Source organism: Ciona intestinalis, unplaced genomic scaffold, assembly GCF_000224145.3.
Source record: "Ciona intestinalis unplaced genomic scaffold, KH HT000119.2, whole genome shotgun sequence".
NCBI lineage: Eukaryota > Metazoa > Chordata > Ascidiacea > Phlebobranchia > Cionidae > Ciona > Ciona intestinalis.
This window is the reverse complement of record NW_004190441.2, coordinates 194,652-214,419: the sequence shown is the minus strand read 5'-3', so window position 1 is coordinate 214,419 and position 19,768 is coordinate 194,652. Positions and strand designations below refer to the sequence as shown.

Here is a 19,768-nt window from a genome sequence, read left to right as displayed (position 1 = left end):
ACATGAACTAGAACAGCATGGTTGGTATGGTACCGATTGTGGAAATATTTAGCAGTTAATACGTATATGTGCTGCAATGTACGGTTTTCGGTGTTGGATTCCACCGCTTGCCACTCAACATATAAAAACACAGAAACGAACGATTGTATCACAAACGGGCCTTTAATCGTGTGATTATTATTAGCTTACTTACATTTTTTTAACTTAACACCTTTATACAAAACAAACTTCGTCTTGATGTAAGCAAAAATTTTAGCCTTTAGTTCTGGCTTTTATGTTTGACTGAATACGGTCCAAAAGAAACTGTACGTGCTCAATAAAATGCTATTGTTTAGCTTTAATTTCCATCTCGTATTTGCAGCAATGCGTCACAAACAACGCGTCATTGTTGGCTTACAATATCCAGACCGGGGAAAGCGTTGGAGTTATTCTGTGTCATGTTCTCCAACTAAACGACGACAATAAAAGCATGGACGAAGCTGAATGGAAAGAGGAGTTTAAGGAAAAGGGTTGTACGCTAATTCCCGGAGTGGGTTGTTTAAATGTCAGCTTTGTAATTTAAAATACATGTACGAGACAAAATACATGTACGAGACAATCAAAATAATAATTATTATGCAACCGTCTATTTGGCACCAGAGTCGTATAAACACCGAGTAGTCCAACTGCCGTCTTTGTGTGTCCAAAATAGAGCAAAAGTAGTGATTTTGGCAATAGGTTTAAACGAACTTTTTAGGTTTTGTTTGTATTTTCCTTTTGTGGAAAGGTGTAAAACAGCTTTTATTTACCTTACCAAGCATTTTTTTGAAAAAATATATTAATTTTGCCGCATTAAATGACTAAAATGTCGCAAATCAACCGCTTCTAATTTTATTTTTTGACTTTTTTTGATACAGAAAACAAATAAAACATGATTTTTACATTTTTCAACCTTTAAATTTGTTTCTAGGGTCATTTTTTTCTATAATTTACCGAAAAACAGACATTCTCCCTATACCTACTGTGTTATTTTGGACCCAAATTACCGTTCAATTTGTTTTTTACGTAACAATGGGTTGGACTACTCGGTATTTCTATGGCTCTGTTTGGCACTAGTAATGGAGCATTTTCCGGTACGTTACAAATTAGGCCGGTGGGAAGTGTTAGAGGTTGGTTGTTAGGGTTATATATAGAGGTTAAGTGATTATATGGGTTAGTGGTTAGCAGATAACGTGATTATTCACCAGCACTCTCCTTTTGCACAGAAACTATTGTCAACATTGAATGAGGACCTAGGCAAAATAATCGGATCGAAGTTATATTTGAGAGTCTCTATTTCAACAGTGAAGCCGAGTTATGGACGCATGGGTATTATGTCTGGGTTAAGAAAACGGTGAGTAATTGTAAACCCGTATCTGAGTTAACGTGGACCATTTCTATATAGTGGGGTGGAGAAAGACACCATTAGCACATAATGTCCAAACATCCCGATGAGGGTGTTTTAAACAATTAACAATGGTTTATGGGAGTCGTCAGGTTGTATAATTCTTTGAACGTTCTTTGTTTATTACCAGATGAGACGAGAAATAGAATAAAAAAGGCATCCCATCTTTCCCCAATCTACTATATATATTTGTATATTGCTTTTTCATAATGACATCTTGTTTCCAATGTAATTTTGTTTATCCTGTTGTTAGGATTGAATTGGTCGCGAAAGATTTGGGATGCGAATTTATTGTAAGCGAGTCGACGTCACTGTACACGCAACGGATTGCATCTAAGCTCGGTTACACGACCGAGAATGAAATCAAATACTCGGGTTACTTCGACCCGTTATCTGGAACTTATATATTTAAACATATACCGGCACCGCATCAATCTGTTAAACTTTTAGTTAAAAGTATTTAGTTAATTCTGTGCTGACCTGAGCGCAATGATTGGACACACTGCTGCGTGCTAGTAATATTACCGTCTGAAAATTACCATAATCTTTGTTTTAGCTACTGTGCACTTTGTTGATTTATTTTCATACTTTTGATTTCTGTTATTTAATTAAATTGTTGAATGCTAATTTGTTTTACCCGCACGATGTCGCCAACGCGCATCATCCAACCAACATCGCTTCGTATCATCGCCAGAAAGCAACCACATACATTGGAGATGTATTTTAGTCATCTAAACCACAGTAATTGAAGCCTCGAGGCAGCTGGTATGATACACATCGTATGCGCTTGTGTAGAGTTACCGTTAATGTTGGTTATCACGATTAAACTGTTGTTAAACCGGATCTGCATTAAGTTTAAAACATACTGGTATACGAGTATTTTTATTAAGAGCTTTAATACCATCCCATTTTCAATTATTTTTTTTAGGTCTGCATTTTAAAAAATATTGGTGTCCTTATTTTTAAAATACATTTTTTGTCTTTATTTTTGACTTCCGTTTTTATTCTGTTTTATTTTCAACAGAACAGAAGTTTAAAGAAGAACCAGATTCATATAACCACATCATTTCATCAGGTATAGTCACTCATATTGAATGTAGACATTACAAGGACACTCGTCGTCATTGAATCCATGTATTCTGACCAATAATAACAACGGCCGCACCCACCCAACGCCCACTTGACGTCATATTTCATCTGACCAATCGGAAATGGAGAAACTTACGTAGGCAAATCTGTTTTAATCGGAATTTATATGTGTCAGTGCAAATCCCATATTATGTTTCAGTAACTGTGGGCAAGTGTTCAAACGCGTATTAAAATAGCATAGAATAGTCTGTTGATATAAGAACCGTTAAATAGAATACGAATTGCAGGAATTTGGTTTGTCGGTACGGCCAGTGTAATTATAATACGGAGAAAGAAAAAAATAATGATATTTGCAACGCAAGACGTATTATACAAGTCCCGTGTAGTTTTATACACATGTAGTATTATACAAGTCGCATGTAGTTTAAGAGACAGTTATACGAGAATATGCTATTGGGACATCATTTAAATAGAGGCTCATGGGAGATGTATAGCATACAATGAGTAATATCAACCGTTGTTGCACCCATGGCTGAAACAGAATCAGCATTCTGTCCGCTTCCGGCGTCATGCTGTCAAACATAGCTAGAGTAAAACATTTTTGCGCTGGCCCAATAATCGTGTGAAGTATTTTATAGTTGCGAGATTCCTCCATAATTATCAGCCCATGTTATCGTGTTGCGGCTTTCGCTCTGGAAATATCACCAAGTCCTTGGCGTAGGCGAGCCACGCTGACGTAGAGAGTGCGCTGAGAGAATGAAAGAAAGCTTAAACCACTCACTTGCCTTTGTATTATGTTTGTATGGACAAATCAACCAGCGCGAACTTTGTCCTGAATCTGAGGGAAGTTGGTTTTATTGAAGGCAAACTTTATGGCGTGTTATTAATTATTTATTTGTCTCATATGTTGTTCTGTATGCGTAGCTCGTATTCAGTATATAGTGTTACTGTTGTAGAGGAAGCACTTAAGTTTCAAACTCCTTTTCATCGATTACAATTTGGTAAGTTTCTTAGTTTTACTTTTGGTTGTAATTAATTAAAGTGTGGAAATATCAACTTGTATTGCCTTGTCATGCTGCATTCATAGTTAAATTCGATCGACGGTTTTGGCTCAAACATAGTTCAAACCTATTAAACTGCATACGTTTACAAAATAGTTTTGATTTTTTCTCAATCGAGAAAATTCGTATACCTCACAACGTGGTTAGTGTTCCCGCATTCTCTTTGCGACAGAACGTAAACTGTCCGCGCTCTTTATTCCAGGGAAAGTACGCTGTGTAAATTGTAGAAAATATTTGCTAATTTGGTCTGGTAAGAGTACGGTAGCAACTTTCGTTCGGTAGTTTGAATATTTTTCGTATAAAGTTTTTTTTATAAATTCTAGGAAACATTAAGGGACTTCCCGGAACGGTTGCGTTGGTTATTAATACTTTTCAGTTGGTAGGCAGAAGAACGGTGTGTTTTTATGTTAACATTTTTGCGCTACAATTTTTAAAAGCAAATAGTAAGGCACGGTTTTTCGTCACGAAGATAAATATTGTATGTTTGCGGGTTGCATAAAATATAGAAAGGGTTTGCAGCCACGCCTTTGTTTAAAACGTTTGTAAAGTAATTTTACTCATAGCATGTTGATAACGACCGTCGTTTTTTCGCTAATTGTCTTCGTTGTTTTAAATAATTAGATTTTCGCCACTGTATTCTAAGAGATAAATAAAAATGCATGCCATGCCTAGATTTTGTTACACAAGTAATATTATACAACTGTTAGTTAACATTATTCAACTTTTAATATAAACATATTAGCAGAGTGTTTATAACAAACAGTATTGTTGTTAAATTTCTGAAAATGGCGGCAACATTGTTTCAGCCCTGTTTATCCCGGACTCGAGCTATTGGTTTCCTCATGGCGATTCCAAACCACAAAGTTTCAAATGGAGGGGTGTCACAAAAAGTTCTCACATTGGAGACAATGAATTCAAACATTAAGAAAGTGGAATACGCCGTACGCGGGCCCATAGTGGTACGGGCTGGTGCGATTAGAAAAGAATTGGAACAGGTATATTGGCAGTCACATACAATGTTTTTGAAAGATATAAATCTCTTTCATTTTAGCTTTCTAAAGTTTGAATTTTATTTTCAGGTATATTGGCAATTATAATTGTTGTCTAATTGCGCAATATGTCACATATGAGATACATTTTTATATGTGTCACAGTATTTCTTATTTGCTAGTTGTCACATTACCAATGTCTGCGCAATATGCTGATCATTGCACTTTTATATCATATAGCCTATTTTTCTTGTTTAATCCATAATGTTACTTCACCTGTGTTGTTTATGCATTTATACTGGGCACTCATAGCGATCGGTAGCCTGTTTTTTCAGATATACATGCATACACTGCATACTTCTTATCCATGTTAGGTGCCTATGTGTTGCCAACAATGCTATCATAATAAACCATTTCTAACTACAATCTGATTTATAAACTAAGTGACAAAAACTTTTTTCCAGTTTTTATTATTTTTACAATGTTTGCCCAAAGATAAAAATCCCATTTTTATTTTAAATTTTTGATGTTTAAATTTAACTAATCTGCAGATGTACTGTTTAAGTTTTTCAACAACATTATATATTTTGCAATGTAGTTTTTCCTTACGGTATAGTATGCGTGACTTCACAAGACTGCCTTTACTTAGCTCAGTGACGCAACATACTTAACTTGTCTAAATTATTGATGTGGTTAATTTGTCAGGGAGTAAAGAAACCTTTCACTGAAGTAATCTCAGCTAATATTGGAGATGCACACGCCATGGGACAAGCACCCATCACTTTTTTACGACAGGTAAATAATTCATTGCTTTTAAAACACTTGAGGGGCAAATGTTTGTTTACAAACAGCAGCAGTTTTAAATTTTTAAGATTTTGTTCAACTAAATTTTTGTTTGTTTAAGCGCCAAACTCAAGTTGAACGACCTACCCTGGAATTTTCTACAATAATCTGTAAATAGTAAAACCAATAAGATAGATTTTATAAGATTGTGTGTCCAACTATCCTGTTCTTGTAATGTTTGCTTCCTATTATATAAATATAATGTAACTCACATACACTGTTGCCATTGGCAGGTTGTAGCATTGTGCGTTTACCCGGAACTTTTAAAATCAACCGAGTTTCCCGATGATGCAAAACAACGAGCCCGGAGAATCCTTGGTGGATGTGGCGGGGGGTCCATTGGTGGGTGTAAATATTTTGTCTGACACAGCCATGCCGGTTTCTTTAAATCTATGTAGCTCACATTTGCATTGACTATAACTTGAAAACATGGGGTCACGGGTCTCAGCCTTACAGGTCACAGCACATTAAAATTAAAAACAATTTCCCCTCTGATTAATCATTAATGTTTACTGTTTAATGCAGTGCAGAAATTCCAGGGTTGACTTGCCCACCCTGCCACCCCATGGTGGTGCCTATGTTCATGTCAACCACCTCTCATTGTTAACTTTTAGGTAACTTGTAACACATGCCTTACAACTGTTTTGTAATACTTACACCTTTTTACTCAGGGAAATGTTACTGCATGGGCAATGGTTAATTCATATTTTTTTAAGGTAAAGGTCCTAAACCTAAAGGACATTTTTACCACAAGCGATTTACTTTAAAAAGCTATTGTAACCTTGCAGTGACTTTTTCCTGTGTAATATTGGGTGCGAGTGTTGCAACTTACAAATTAACTATAAGTCAACTATACATGTGATATAATACTACTCTTATAATTACCTTGTACACACAGGGGCTTACTCTGCAAGCCAAGGTGTCGAACTGATAAGGAACGACGTGGCCAACTACATTGAGCACAGAGATGGAGGGTTGAAGGCCGACCCCAATGATATCTTCCTATGTACTGGTGCAAGCGATGGGGTGGTGGTGAGTTTGATATATATTGTGTTTAAGTTTAATCCAAATTATAATCATACAACTATGTGGCCAATGGTTTCCACTACTATAAATTGTAAACCAAGCTAAATTCCTATACAATACATATAGATATAAGAAACCATTAAAGTCAAAATGTTTTCTTTTATTTTTGCTAACGGATGTTATATTTTTCAAAACTGATCTTATGGAACAGAAACATTTTTGAAGATCATGATAAAAACTGATATATCATCATTCATCAGCCATTTGTTTGGCGAGGTCTTCATTGTAATCATTCACAAAGTTAGATACGTGATAACTTGCAAGCAGCATGAGTTGTGTGTAACAGAACACGCATGTTCAACGTCTGTCATTTCCTCGCCATGCGATGATAAACAAGTTACATATTTATTCATACTATACAAGTGTACATACGTTTCAGGCAATGTTAAAGCTACTTGTATCTGGTGAAGGAAAGAACCGAACGGGCGCAATGATTCCAATCCCTCAATATCCGTTATATTCGGCCACTTTAGCTGAACTTAATTCTACTATGGTGAGCCGCATGTTGTTGTACAGCTACATTATTATTAGATTAAAAACATTTTCATTCTTAAATGTGAAAGGAAAGAAACAGTGGTGATTTTTGTTTTTCCTAGCTCTTATTTTATGTTGTTGGTATCTAACTACTTTATTATTAAGTTATTTACATTTGTTTTTTTTTACGTAACTCAAAAAATAAACACTTTAAATTTATTTAGTGGCATTAATTTTTGTTGTGTATGGTGTCATAATGGTACGCATATAAGATACTTTTATTCCATATGGGTGAGGTTTAAGAGCAAGGCACGCCATAAGACCTTGTTGAGTAGGCACTGCCCAACACCCGGAAGTCTTATTACAAATTGTTCAACTGATGCAATACTTTGTTAACAATTGAAACAACCCACCAAAACACAGCTGTAATGTAACTTGATATTTATCTATTGTGATGGTAACTGAGAACCTCTTTATGTTAACATTACCCATACATTAAAGATCATATAGTTCCCTTATAGAGATACCTTAGTCATATTAATGGAGAAGTTTTAATATAAATACAGTCCATATATATGACACAATTGTCTCCATTGCATTATTTATATTGAAACTGAACAGATGATTTATGTTTGAAAAGTTTTATGTTTGAAATGTTGCTTTTTTTATTGTTTGAATGTAAGATCAAATATATGCCGACAATAATATTCACTATTTAGAGTTCGTGACCTTATCTATAAATACTCCATACCGCAGGTGCCGTATTACCTCGATGAGGACAACAATTGGTCGCTTGATACTGCGGAGTTACAGAGGGCGTTGGACGAGGGAAAAGGGGCGTGTCAGCCACGAGTGTTGTGCGTCATTAATCCTGGAAATCCAACCGGGCAAGTCCTTAGTCGGCAGAATGTGGAAGAGATCATTAAGTTTGCCAAGAAAAACAACCTTTTCTTGATGGCAGATGAGGTGATTGGTTGATATGTATTGTTGGTGTTCATACGTGTTATGTTACTGGTGCCAACTTTTGAAATATGGAACATCACATGTTTTAATGAAACTGATTTTACCCTGCTGTAAGGTGTCTATACAAACAAGCAGAGCCAAAGTATATGCATTCACCACATTAATCAATGAGGTTCCCTATGTTTGACAACTATGAGTGTAACTGTATTTTAACAATGTCACCCCAGCTTTTGTTAAAACTCAAAATAACCTGACACCTATGTATGTTGGCCAAAGCTAAAGTTGGGTTTTATAATAATATTTAGTTCCTACAATAGCTTTTCCTATGAGCGATGTAGTTGGGATAATGTAAAGAGCTTACCCAAATATTTGTCTTATAACATGCAACAGCGTTCCCTGCCTTGCATTTTCACTTGTATGAAACTGCTGAGTTGAAAGTTGTGTTTACTGAGGCATTGACCTCTTGTGTGCTTGGTACAAACATGTTATTACATGTTGGTCTCACTCACCAAACATTTGATCTTTATTATCTTGAAATGTTTGTGGGTGGTGTGGTACAGCGTGGCATAGGACCTAATATTTATGCCAAAGTTACCCAACACCCAAGGTGCTACAAACAAATTAGGAACCACTGGAGTGAAGCAAAGTTCGTCAAGTTTTTTGCCTACGGAAATATACGCCTGTCACTCTATTAGTATCCACACTATCCAGCATTCTTCGGTTACAATGCAAGCGCCCAACCACTGAGCCATCGCACCAAACTGTTTTATTATAGTTGTTGTGATTCTAATACCCAACTTATTATTCCACAGGTGTACCAAGACAACGTATATGCGGAGGGATGCGCTTTCCATTCGTTCAAGAAAGTTCTGCATGATCTTGGACCAGAATACAAGTAAGTATTTGTCAGTTATACACTATGAAATCCACAAAAACAATCACACAAAAAGTTACATATGTGGTAATTTGTAAGTGAGCATGAGGTGTATGAAACAGAATACCTGTGTTATAACGACTCTCGTTGCCCGCCATGCGAGGATAAATAAGTTACATACGTGGTAACTTGTAAGCGGGCACGAGGTGTATGAAACAGAACACTAGTGTTATAACGACTGTTGTTGCCCCACCATGCGAGGATAAATATTCATTCATTAACACATACAGTAGTAAACCAACTTTCCACACCACCTGCATAACAAATTGTATAACATAATGTTTTTATTCAACATTGAATTTAAGGCGTAAATAAGACTTTTCTTCCAATAAAAATATACTTCTTCGACTGTTATCGGTTACTGTCAAGTTGTTCAACCTCTTTCACCCCAGCACCTCCGTTGAGCTTGCATCCTTCCACTCGATATCCAAAGGTTACATGGGGGAATGTGGTTTCCGTGGTGGTTACATGGAGACCGTGAACCTTGACCCAAAAGTTAAAGAACAACTTCGTAAACTTGTTTCGTGTAGACTTTGTCCACCAGTTACCGGCCAGGTGAGATGGAATGAATGATTACAACTGATTTATCCTCGCATGGCGGGGCAACAACAGTCGTTATAACACGGGTATTCTGTTTCATACACCTTGTGTTCACTTACGAGTTACCACGTATGTAACTTATTTACCCTTGCGTGGCGGGACATTAACAGTCGATATAACACGGGTGTTCTGTTTCACGCACTTCATGACTGCTAACATAACATAATGCTGCCAGAGCAATAAACAGTTAGAAATGCAAGGCAATGTTTAAACTTGTTTTCTTAACCAGCTCAGGCATTTATTCATGTTTCGACAACTAAAAGCGCTGATTCACAAAACAAGTGTAATATACCTTTCAGCAACAATATATATTCTATGAACGCGTGTGTTGATTGCCATTGTATTACAACAGTGTTGGATAAATTCACTCGCTTTATCAATATCAATAACAGGCTGCCCTGGACATCGTGGTCAACCCACCTAAACCTGGTGAACCATCTTATGAACAATTCACCAAGGAGAAAAACAATGTATTGGGAACATTAGCTGAAAAGGCGAAGCTAACGGCTAATATGTTCAACTCCATACCTGGTGTCTCATGTAACACTGTACAGGGAGCCATGTATTCCTTCCCAAGGATTACAATTCCTGATAAAGCAATAGAAGCTGCAAAGGTAGAGGGTTGTGGTGTTTGGTGTAAATCATCTCGTAACAATCTAGTATGCATGTATTATATATATACTGAATATGCCATGAATAACCAATATAGTGGGTAAGGGAAAATGGGACACCTATAACACATAATATCCAAATAACCTGATCAAGTTTTAAACAATTAACAACGGTCTATGGGAGTTGTGAGGATAAGATTTTATAATTCATTGATTGTTCTTTGTTTACTACCAAATGGAAAGAGAAAACTAAACGAAAAAGTGTCCCAACTTCCCCCACCCTATTATATATTAAATAAATACGGGAAGATGTATGGATCTTATATGAATGTATAAACCAAGTCGTGTCTGCTACCACTGTATATACTAGTTAAAATCGTATCATACATATATGTATATACTAGTAAAAAAGTTAAAATCGTATCATACATATATGTATATACTAGTAAAAAAGTTAAAATCGTATCATACATATATGTTATATGCTGTGTTTAGTGCAGCTAAGTCGCAAACACATTGATTATATTTGTATCAATTCCCCTTCACTTATCAACTTAATATGTTTGCACCCATTCATATGTATGATATGATTTTCATCTCAAATGTTTCAGTTTAAAAACAAAACTATTTTCAGTAATGTTTGAGATGAAAATCGTATCTTGCATATGGGTTGTCATGTTCATGTTAAAACTGACCAGAAAATACATGCTTTATAATAAAAAATACTTTTGACTTTAATTATTGTGTCAATTTCCCGTCACTTCTCAATATGTTTGCACCCAACTAGGCGAAAGGACAAACCCCTGACGATTTCTACGCCCATCAATTGCTGGAAGAGACGGGCATTTGTGTTGTTCCTGGAAGTGGGTTCGGCCAAAGACCTGGAACTTATCATTTCAGGTGAAACTGCTTGTTAACTATCACTGCCCATGTTCCGGTTGGAAAATTAATGGCAATTATTTGCAAAACTGATCAAATGGTTTGAATGCTTGATAAATTATATCTTTGCTGGAATGAATCAGTACTTGGTTTCTAATTTTAGCTACTGTGGTCTGAATACTAAGAACAGGTGTTTGTATAAAACAAAAGACTAACGTTGCCCACCATGCGAGGATTAATAAGTTGCGTTTCTTATTTCTGTAGTTTAGGCATGTTTTAACGATTTTTATTTTTCTGTTAATTATTATCATTGTGTTTTGTATGATCTTTGGTGGTGTAATTAAATGATATTGTACCTGGTGTTTAAAGGTGGGGTAAGATGGGACATGTTTTCATTCTCATTTTTCGTCCCATTTTAATAGTAAACAAAGAATTTTTACACAATTATATAACTCTATCTTTACGTATCTTAAAGATCGTTGTTGATTGTTAAAACACGATTAGAAAATATGGCTAACTGCATCCCATCTTACCCCATACTACTATATATGCACGGCTGCTTCTTTGCCAACCCATAAATAATGGATTAGTGACCACTGGGTTGTCTATATCAAGTATATGGGGTATTATGTGCTAGCGTAACCATCTTACCCTACAGTGTATGTTGTATATATTGTATTTATATCTATATGATGGTATATATGTTGTATATTTTTATTATTTTGACAGAATGACGATTCTTCCACCGACCGAAAAAATGAAATCTCTCTTTGTCCTCTTCCGTGATTTCCACAAGCGATTCACCGATCAATACACCTGATGCAACAATATTGGGTTTATCAACATATCTAAATAACTTTAGTTTGTTTCACAGAAATTTTGGTCTATAAATACGTACTTGACGTTATTGCAGTCTAACATGTAATTCACTTCTGTATTTCATTAAACAAACATTACATTTTGCCTAATAATTTTAGACGAATTATTTGTGTTAGCTTTCACATTTTCATTCATTCTTAACTTTTAGCTTCTTTGTTGGCAATCAAATCTATCTAATTTACCTTTTAGATATTTCCTCTATATTAGTTTACTTTAAGCTACACTGCGAAATGAAATCTCAACACTGCAACTTATTAAATTTACGCAAAGGTGACGGGTTCAAGGCTCTCCTGTGCTACCATTGTAGGCGTGTATGTCCTTGTGCTGATTTTTAACGGTAATTGTTCCAATTCCCCCTATAAATACCCATCAAAGTTACATACGTTGTAACTTATAAGCGGGCACGAGGTGTATGACACAGAACACCCGTGTTATAACGACTGTCGTTGCCCCACCATGCGAGGATAAATAAGTTACATACGTGGTAACTCGTAAGCAGGCACGAGGTGTATAAAACAGAAAACCCGTGTTATAACGACTGTCGTTGCCCCGCCATGTGAGGATAAATAAATTACATACGTGGTAACCCGTAAGCAGGCACGAGGTGTATAAAACAGAAAACCCGTGTTATAACGACTGTCATTGCCCCGCCATGCAAGGATAAATAAGTTACTTTTATCCATTCACTGCATTTTCCTTGAATGTTTTATTATTTGGTGGGTGGCGCTTTGGTTTTAATATATTCAAACACATCACGTTAATTCGCGTGAGTGTGATTGCCGCAAGCTTAGCTTTGCAAGATATTGTTTTTGAGGTTTGGCGTCTAGACAGCTACAATCAGTAGGTTACAACGGACACCGTCAAGATAATTTGAGGCGGAACGAGTAATAAACAAACTCATTTAACCTTCAAAGTTGATCTACCGGTTAAATCAAAAATATCACCAACTTAAATGTAATGTTTAATGCTAAATATTGCAATTCTGGTTGATAATATGGTTGGGAAGATATGTGTTTTAAACGCGCAGCGTGTTAAAGCGAACAATTGAAACTCGGCAACTTGTTGGGTTAGTTTCATTCAACGTTGAATTTTTAGTTTGGAGAAAATTTATTTTTCAATAAAAATATACTTCTTCGACTGTTATCGGTTACTGTCAACTTGTTTAACTCAGCTGTAGTCTGATTTTGCTGCCCACTTTGTTGCAGCCTAACACCACATTATACCGTTCTATCACGAACGCCAAGTATCATGTTCCGCAATCGTCACAAACCTGATCAGCTGGTTATATTTGCTACCTACGTACTTCTTCTAGCGCCAAAAAACATGTTTTTTTTGTTACGTTGGTACTACCGCTGATTTAAATTAATCCTTTATTCCAAGTCCTTGAAAGATTTGTCACCCGCATAGAATACGGAGTATCCGCTGATCGAGTTCATATGTATTTGCCAAATTATCAATCAAAAAGTTAAATTTAGACCCGCTCGTAAGTGTATGTGGGCATGTGGCAGTTACCCTGCTGTCAAACCACATTGTTTCTATAACTCTATTTATGCAAATAGAAAACATATCGTACCATTGCGAAACTTTTATGCCTTTTGGGTAAATATAGTAGGTTGGGGGAAGATAGGACACATTTTCGTTATATTTTCTCGTCCCATTTGGTAATAAACAAAGAATATTCAAAGAATTTAAAAACTATATCCTCACGACTCCCATAGACCGATGTTAACTGTTTAAAACACGGTTAGGATTTCCACCTTGCCCCACCATGCTGTATGCAAAATCTAGTCTTTTGATATTTGACTTTTCGAAATTCATTCCTTTAGCACAAGCGTGACTTGGCCTTAGGCAAATCTGTTCAAAGAATCGGTTAAGGTTCGTATTTATAAGCGTTGATATTATATCACAAACGAACACAGTTGTATACTGCTGTTATACTTAACTGTTCGTATATACGATGATTGGAAAACTTTTTGCTGTTGCTATTATAACTTTACTTCAGGAAGTAAACTGCCAAGGTGAATCTATGTTGACTTTAGGCCACGTATGGTCTCGTTTGTTGATAATTACTTTTTTCTGTGATATTGTTTGGTGTATACGGCAAATCTAGTGTAAAACAACAGCGTGCTGAAGTACTTTTTAAGGTCTGCATTAACATGACGATTTATTTATACCTCTTCTTATACGATAGCGAATATCAAGTTAATTAAAACGGTGAAGAGAATGAATAAGTTTCAAAACCACAGTCGTTTAAACATGCCACGGGGAAAACTACACTTGAAGAAAATGTCTAATAAGAGCGTGGCTACCAAACTAAAATTAAGCTATAAACGCAATCCAATTAGCGTACCTATTTATATATATGTATTCTATGGTGTTTCGTGTAAAGGTGGCTGTACATTTGTACACAGTATCCGGAATTCGTCCGTTTTGTCTGTTTTGTGCGGATTTCGCTGCCGAATGCGGAATTTAGAAATGGGTTTGCATACTGCCTCGCAAGCGAATTCGCATGCCGGATACTGTGTACAGCTACCTTAACACTTGTATACGGTGCCACGGCCTACTAGAGATATCTCTAGTAGGCCGTGACGGTGCATGTATTACATGTGAGGCACTGTACGCGGTACATATGAATTTACTAAAACATTGATTTTCACAGTCGGGGAAAGACGCGTACCATGCACTAACGTTGGAGGGACGTGTAAATCTTGGTTGACAACAACTTGCACGGCTGGTTGGGGTTGGGGGGATTTATGTGGGGGGAATGGAAAGCGATGCTGTTTGCCGTGTGGAGGAAATTGTAAGAAATTTTACTCTAGTGGTTTCGTTGAAACGCATAGTTAATTTATAGTAATTTATTACTATGGGGTAAGATGGAATATACCGTATAATTCTGTATTTTTCTGATCGTTGTTGTGTAACTCTGTAATATTTTTGTTTACCACCAAATGGGGCGATAAAAGAGAATAAAAATGTCCCATTTACCCCAACCTACTAATCTGTTATGGGATACTGAAGACTACAGTGTATAACTATACACATAAGAAGTGTGTACAACTGAATATAATAAGGTGGGGAAGATGGGACACCTGTTCAATCTAATTTCTCGTCCCATTTGGTAGTAAACAATGAATATTCAAAGAATTATAAAACCGTATCCTCACGAGTCCCATAGACTGTTATTAATTGTTTGAATACGATCAGGATATTTGGATATTATGTGCTAAAGGTGTCCCATCTCCCCCCAACCTACTATATACAATAATGTGATAAAAATGAAACAAGCATTATAAAAATTAATTACCTGGCCATAAAAACACTTAACGAAACTCCACGTTTTTTGTTCCATAGGTGTTTTAAGCGAACAAAGATGGCAACAAAACGACAACCGTTGCACCAACCGGGGTGGAGTCTGTATGTTAACGTCCAACAACTGCCACGGACGTTATGTACATGGTTTATGTGGCGGGCCGTTCCAAAGGAAGTGTTGCGCCCCTATTGCGGCTGCGAGGGTGACCGGCAACGCCACAACTTTTGCCGATAGGCCGTCTCCTTCGGTACATTGTAAGTTAGCCGTTTATTTTTTTTTTTATTTTCATTCTACGACAATTTTTATTTATCTTCTTTGAATATGGTAGTAAAGATCCAATTAATTAAAACAACAAAGAGAAGGGAATTAGCAGCGAAACGACAATCGTTAAAACACGCTATGAAAAAAACTACATGAGTAGAAGTGTAAAAAAGCATAGTTGCTAACTACAGTATAAATTAATTCTTATTGAGTTCAGTTGAACAAATTACTATGTAATTAAAGAAAAGTGCGTGACATTCTGCACTAAGATATAGTGGGGTGGGGGAAGATAGGACACCTTCAGCACAAAATATATAAATATCCTGATCGTGTTTTAAACAATTAACAACGGTCTATGAAAGTCACGAGGACAAGGTTTTATAATTCTTTGAATATTCTTTGTTTACTACCAAATGGGTCGAAATATAGGTAAATGGTTTTCCCTCTTTTTCTTTATTATTTAAAGTATTGACCTCATTATTATTATTCAGATTGTCCTGGCAGTCAAACTTACTCAACATGCGCCGGATGTGACGTCACTTGTCGGGAACTTGTAAGTTCTCTACCGTGCCGAAGGATTTGTGAATCGAAATGCAAATGTGCTGATGGGTATTACGTGCATGGAGATCAATGTCTGACAGCAAGCCAGTGCAGAGAACTTACACGTAAGCCATGGCTACGCGAGTGCCGCCGTGGTTCAGTGGCTATACCGCGGTTACTGCGCATGCCTCAAGCCAAGACGTGATAAGATCAAGGCTCGTCGCTGCCATCATTGTCGTATTGTGACCTTGGGCAAGACACTAAAAGGCCCAGTGGCACATACGCATATGGGTTGTTTAAATTTTCAGCTATGTATTAAAATAATATTAAAAACTGGAACTCATAAACGGGCACGAGGTGTATGAAACATAACACCCGTGTTATAATGATTGTCGTTGCCCCGCCATGGGAGGATAAATAAGTTACATTCATTCACCTTCATTTTGTGTCACTTTCACTGTACACATTTTACCCGATTTCTCTATTTTCTCGCAGTTTGTCCAGGGAACCAATATTTTTCGAGGTGCGCCGGTGGATGCAAGACACGATGCAGCGAACGAAACAATCCAGCGGCAACAGTCTGCACACGTGATTGCAGGGCAGGATGTACTTGCCCGGTAGGAACATTTCTTAACGGGGACAACTGTGTTCCCGAGAATGAATGTCCGGCTCTAAGTAGTAAGTTACGTTTTAACTTATTGAATATATTTTGTTTCGGTTGTTGCCATCAGCTGTATTTTTTTTCAAAATTTTAAATTATATTCTGTTTCTGTCTGTTACACGTTTCGTACAACTTCATCCTAACTGTTTTTTGTTACGAGAATCGTCCAACTTTGTGAGCACTAAATCAATGCCACTGCCAGATACAAGAATTTATCACTTTTATAAAATGTTTCATTTTAAAATTTTATGTTTTCTTTCCAGTTTGTAACGCGGAACTTGGGGAGGCATTTTCAATATGCACCACAAGTTGTGACGCTACTTGTGGGCGGCCGACCAGGCCGTGCAGTTTGGATAGATCTTGCACACAAAGATGCGCTTGCCCTCCTGGGAAGCTACGATTGAGTGGGAGATGTGTGGAGACGTCAGAATGCCCAACAATCCCGGGAGCACGAAGTAAGGACTAACAAAAAAAAAACGGCGTTACTAACTATTTGAACATAATTTAAAGTAAATATAAATATAAATAGACTTCTAATGCATTTTAACAATGTTAAGAATCTTAGCAGTAGATGGCGTGGTAAATAACTGGCTGAACCAAGAAACTAAAATCATTGCCCCTTAGCAATGTAGGATTGCAGGGCCATGTAAGTTTTTAAACTGAAAGCTTATAAAACATAAAATTAGTATTCAAATTGTGCTAAAACCATAGAAACATGATGTATTTATGTGTAAGCAGTATTTTTATGTCTCATGTATGTTGTTTAGTGTTTTTATAGGGTGCCTGGTAACGTGGTATTTTTAAATATACCCACAAAGTTACATACGTGGTAAAGTGGGCACGAAGTGTATGAAACAGAACACTCGTGATATAACGACTGTTGTTGCCCCGCCAGGCAAGAATATATAAGTTACATATGTGGTAACTCGTAAGCAGGAACAAGGTGTATGAAACAGAACGCCCTTTGTTGTTTTCAGCCACACGAGGAATAAGCAAGTTACATTCTGTCATATCCAATCCTTGATTACTTAAACAGGATGCCGTGGAAACATGGTGTTTTCAAATTGTGCTGGATGTGCAAAGACATGCGGCAATCGTCATCAAAATATTCCATGCACTCGACAATGCAGACGTAGATGCACGTGTCCTGGAAACACGTATTTATTTAGGGGGCGGTGTGTTCCTGAGTCAGCATGTCCACCAGTTCGAAGTAAGATTTATTAACAGTTAATATAATGTTATAATTTTAATTAATTTGGTAGTGATAAATTTAGTATGTATGTCAGTATGTGGGCCTTTAAATTTGGAGGATTTATTTTTTAATACATACATATATATATACATATATATAATGTTTTATTCACATGTCACATCCATTGAAATTACAAATTCTTTTAGCCAGCGACAGACAAACTTGCAACCACAGGCGTACCTGATACTACATATTTTCCCAACCACATTATCCAACAAAATAAATTTTTTAAATCCAAATAATTATATTAAAAATTTTTGTTGAAACTTTTTTTTAGGGGGGCGGAGAGCTCCATCCTTTACCCCCCCCCTATATCCGCCACTGGTTCTAACCAAGCTATGTTAATAGGTTGCAACAGTCGTCTTGGCGAAGTATGGTCGGATTGTGCACCAACATGTGACCCCACGTGTAGCAACCCCAGGATCCCATGCAGCCTTACAAAGATATGTACGCGTAGATGTGCGTGTCCAAACAGCCATGTTAGGAATCACAGAAACATTTGCGTTCCATTAGATTCCTGTCCAGTTCTTGCACCAGGTTTGTAGGAAAAATATATTCAAGCTATGACTTACATGCACATTAAAAAAAATAATCACTCAAACCTAAAAAAAACCTTAAAAAAATGAACTAACAAAGTAATATACACGAGAACTCATAAGCGGGCACGCGGTGTATGAAACTAGAAACCTGTGTTATAATGTCTGTCGTTTTATAGCCACAGAAAGATAAAAAAGTAATTTTTTAATGTTTATTCCAATGAGGGAAATACATTTATTTATTTTCCTGTAAATTGTAAAAATGTTAACTTGTTTGCACTCGCGCTTCTTCTGCCAGCAGATAAGAAATCATCAAGTTTTGACCACTTTGTTATTACATGAGAAGGTGCTAGATAGTAGATAAAAATGTTAGAGCAATAAATTATTTATCAAAAGATCTATTTTCAGACATTACACTTCAACTTCCCTTTATTCTGTAGAATGTCCATCGAACCAAGTGTTTGAAACATGCGCTGGGTGTGACGTTACTTGTGGCCAACGTAACATGACTATCCCATGTTTTCTTCACTGTCAAGCAAAATGCACATGTCCACCTGGGACTTACTTGAATGGGAAGGATTGTCTTACAAATGATCAATGTGATGCTGCTGCAGGTTTGTCATCTTATACAGATCAAGTCAATACATATGTACTGTTGTTTCTAAATATTGTATTGATTAGTTTCATGATATTAAATATAACTAACTGGTTCAATTACGTTTTTTTACATTTCATTTATCCAGAATGTCCTGGTAACCAGATCTATTCACTTTGTGCTGGTTGTGATGTAACATGTAGTCAAAGAAATGAAACTATAGCTTGTCCAACAGTATGTCGCCAACAATGTACATGTCCTCCTAATACATATCTTCAAGGAGATTTGTGTCTGACCAATGAACAATGTGATGCTGCTGCAGGTTTGTTAACTTTGTGGATCATCATTTGGTTTCTACAGTCTTTGTCTAATGTCATCCAATGTTCCAGCTTGTCCAAACAACCAAGTTTACTCTCTCTGTGCTGGATGTGATGTCAGTTGCGCTGATAGAAACAATCCAGGACCATGCACTTTACAATGTCGTCAGCAATGCACCTGTCCATCTGGAACTTATCTTTATATGGAGCAGTGTCTTAATGATACTCAGTGCAATGTTGCTCTAAGTAAGAAACATTACATTACCTTGTTAAGATACTTTTTATATTTGACTTTACTTTTATGCAGATTGTCCTGTTTTTTTTATATCTTTACCTTTAATTACTGCTTTAGTAAAAAAAACATAACATTTATTTAAATGTATTGAATTAAATGTAACTTGCTTAATCTTCGCCTGCCGGCAAAATATCACTTGTTTACACGGGTGTTCTGTTTCAAACACCTGT

The 19,768-nt window shown here is 36.5% G+C and overlaps 3 protein-coding genes across 4 annotated transcripts in view; all 3 read left to right on the top strand.

Annotated features, from left to right (window-relative positions):
* LOC100178989 overlaps positions 1-2,050 on the top strand; it is a 3,182-nt gene extending 1,132 nt beyond the window's left edge. Inside the window, exons 3-5 of the mRNA XM_002130427.5 lie at positions 362-529; positions 1,245-1,372; positions 1,677-2,050. Of these exons, the coding sequence (XP_002130463.2) occupies positions 362-529; positions 1,245-1,372; positions 1,677-1,887 (507 nt within the window). The 3' untranslated portion in view covers positions 1,888-2,050. The remainder of the gene's footprint in view (positions 1-361; positions 530-1,244; positions 1,373-1,676) is intronic.
* A 1,277-nt stretch (positions 2,051-3,327) lies between these two features.
* Positions 3,328-12,621, top strand: LOC100181336 (alanine aminotransferase 2). Of its 2 annotated transcripts, XM_026838824.1 has the most exons (12): positions 3,328-3,513; positions 4,380-4,568; positions 5,268-5,357; positions 5,639-5,747; positions 6,304-6,437; positions 6,871-6,984; positions 7,722-7,931; positions 8,741-8,823; positions 9,255-9,417; positions 9,855-10,076; positions 10,861-10,973; positions 11,682-12,621. In XM_026838824.1, exons 2-12 carry the CDS (start codon positions 4,416-4,418, stop codon positions 11,770-11,772), a joined length of 1,482 nt encoding a protein of 493 aa, XP_026694625.1. In that variant the 5' UTR covers positions 3,328-3,513; positions 4,380-4,415; the 3' UTR covers positions 11,773-12,621. The 2 variants fall into 2 exon arrangements, with proteins under 2 accessions (XP_026694625.1, XP_026694624.1); XM_026838823.1 differs by lacking the exon at positions 3,328-3,513 and having other exon boundaries at positions 4,319-4,568.
* Positions 12,622-13,748: 1,127 nt separating this feature from the next.
* Positions 13,749-19,512, top strand: LOC104266623 (multiple epidermal growth factor-like domains protein 6; the record flags this gene model as incomplete). Its single annotated transcript, XM_026838820.1, is given in 11 exon segments — positions 13,749-13,849; positions 14,491-14,631; positions 15,183-15,395; positions 15,894-16,067; positions 16,438-16,620; positions 16,867-17,058; positions 17,640-17,813; positions 18,204-18,392; positions 18,832-19,005; positions 19,135-19,308; positions 19,376-19,512. Coding segments are annotated over 11 exon segments (1,812 nt in total), but the record flags the coding sequence as incomplete, so codon positions are not given.
* Positions 19,513-19,768: the final 256 nt, after the last annotated feature.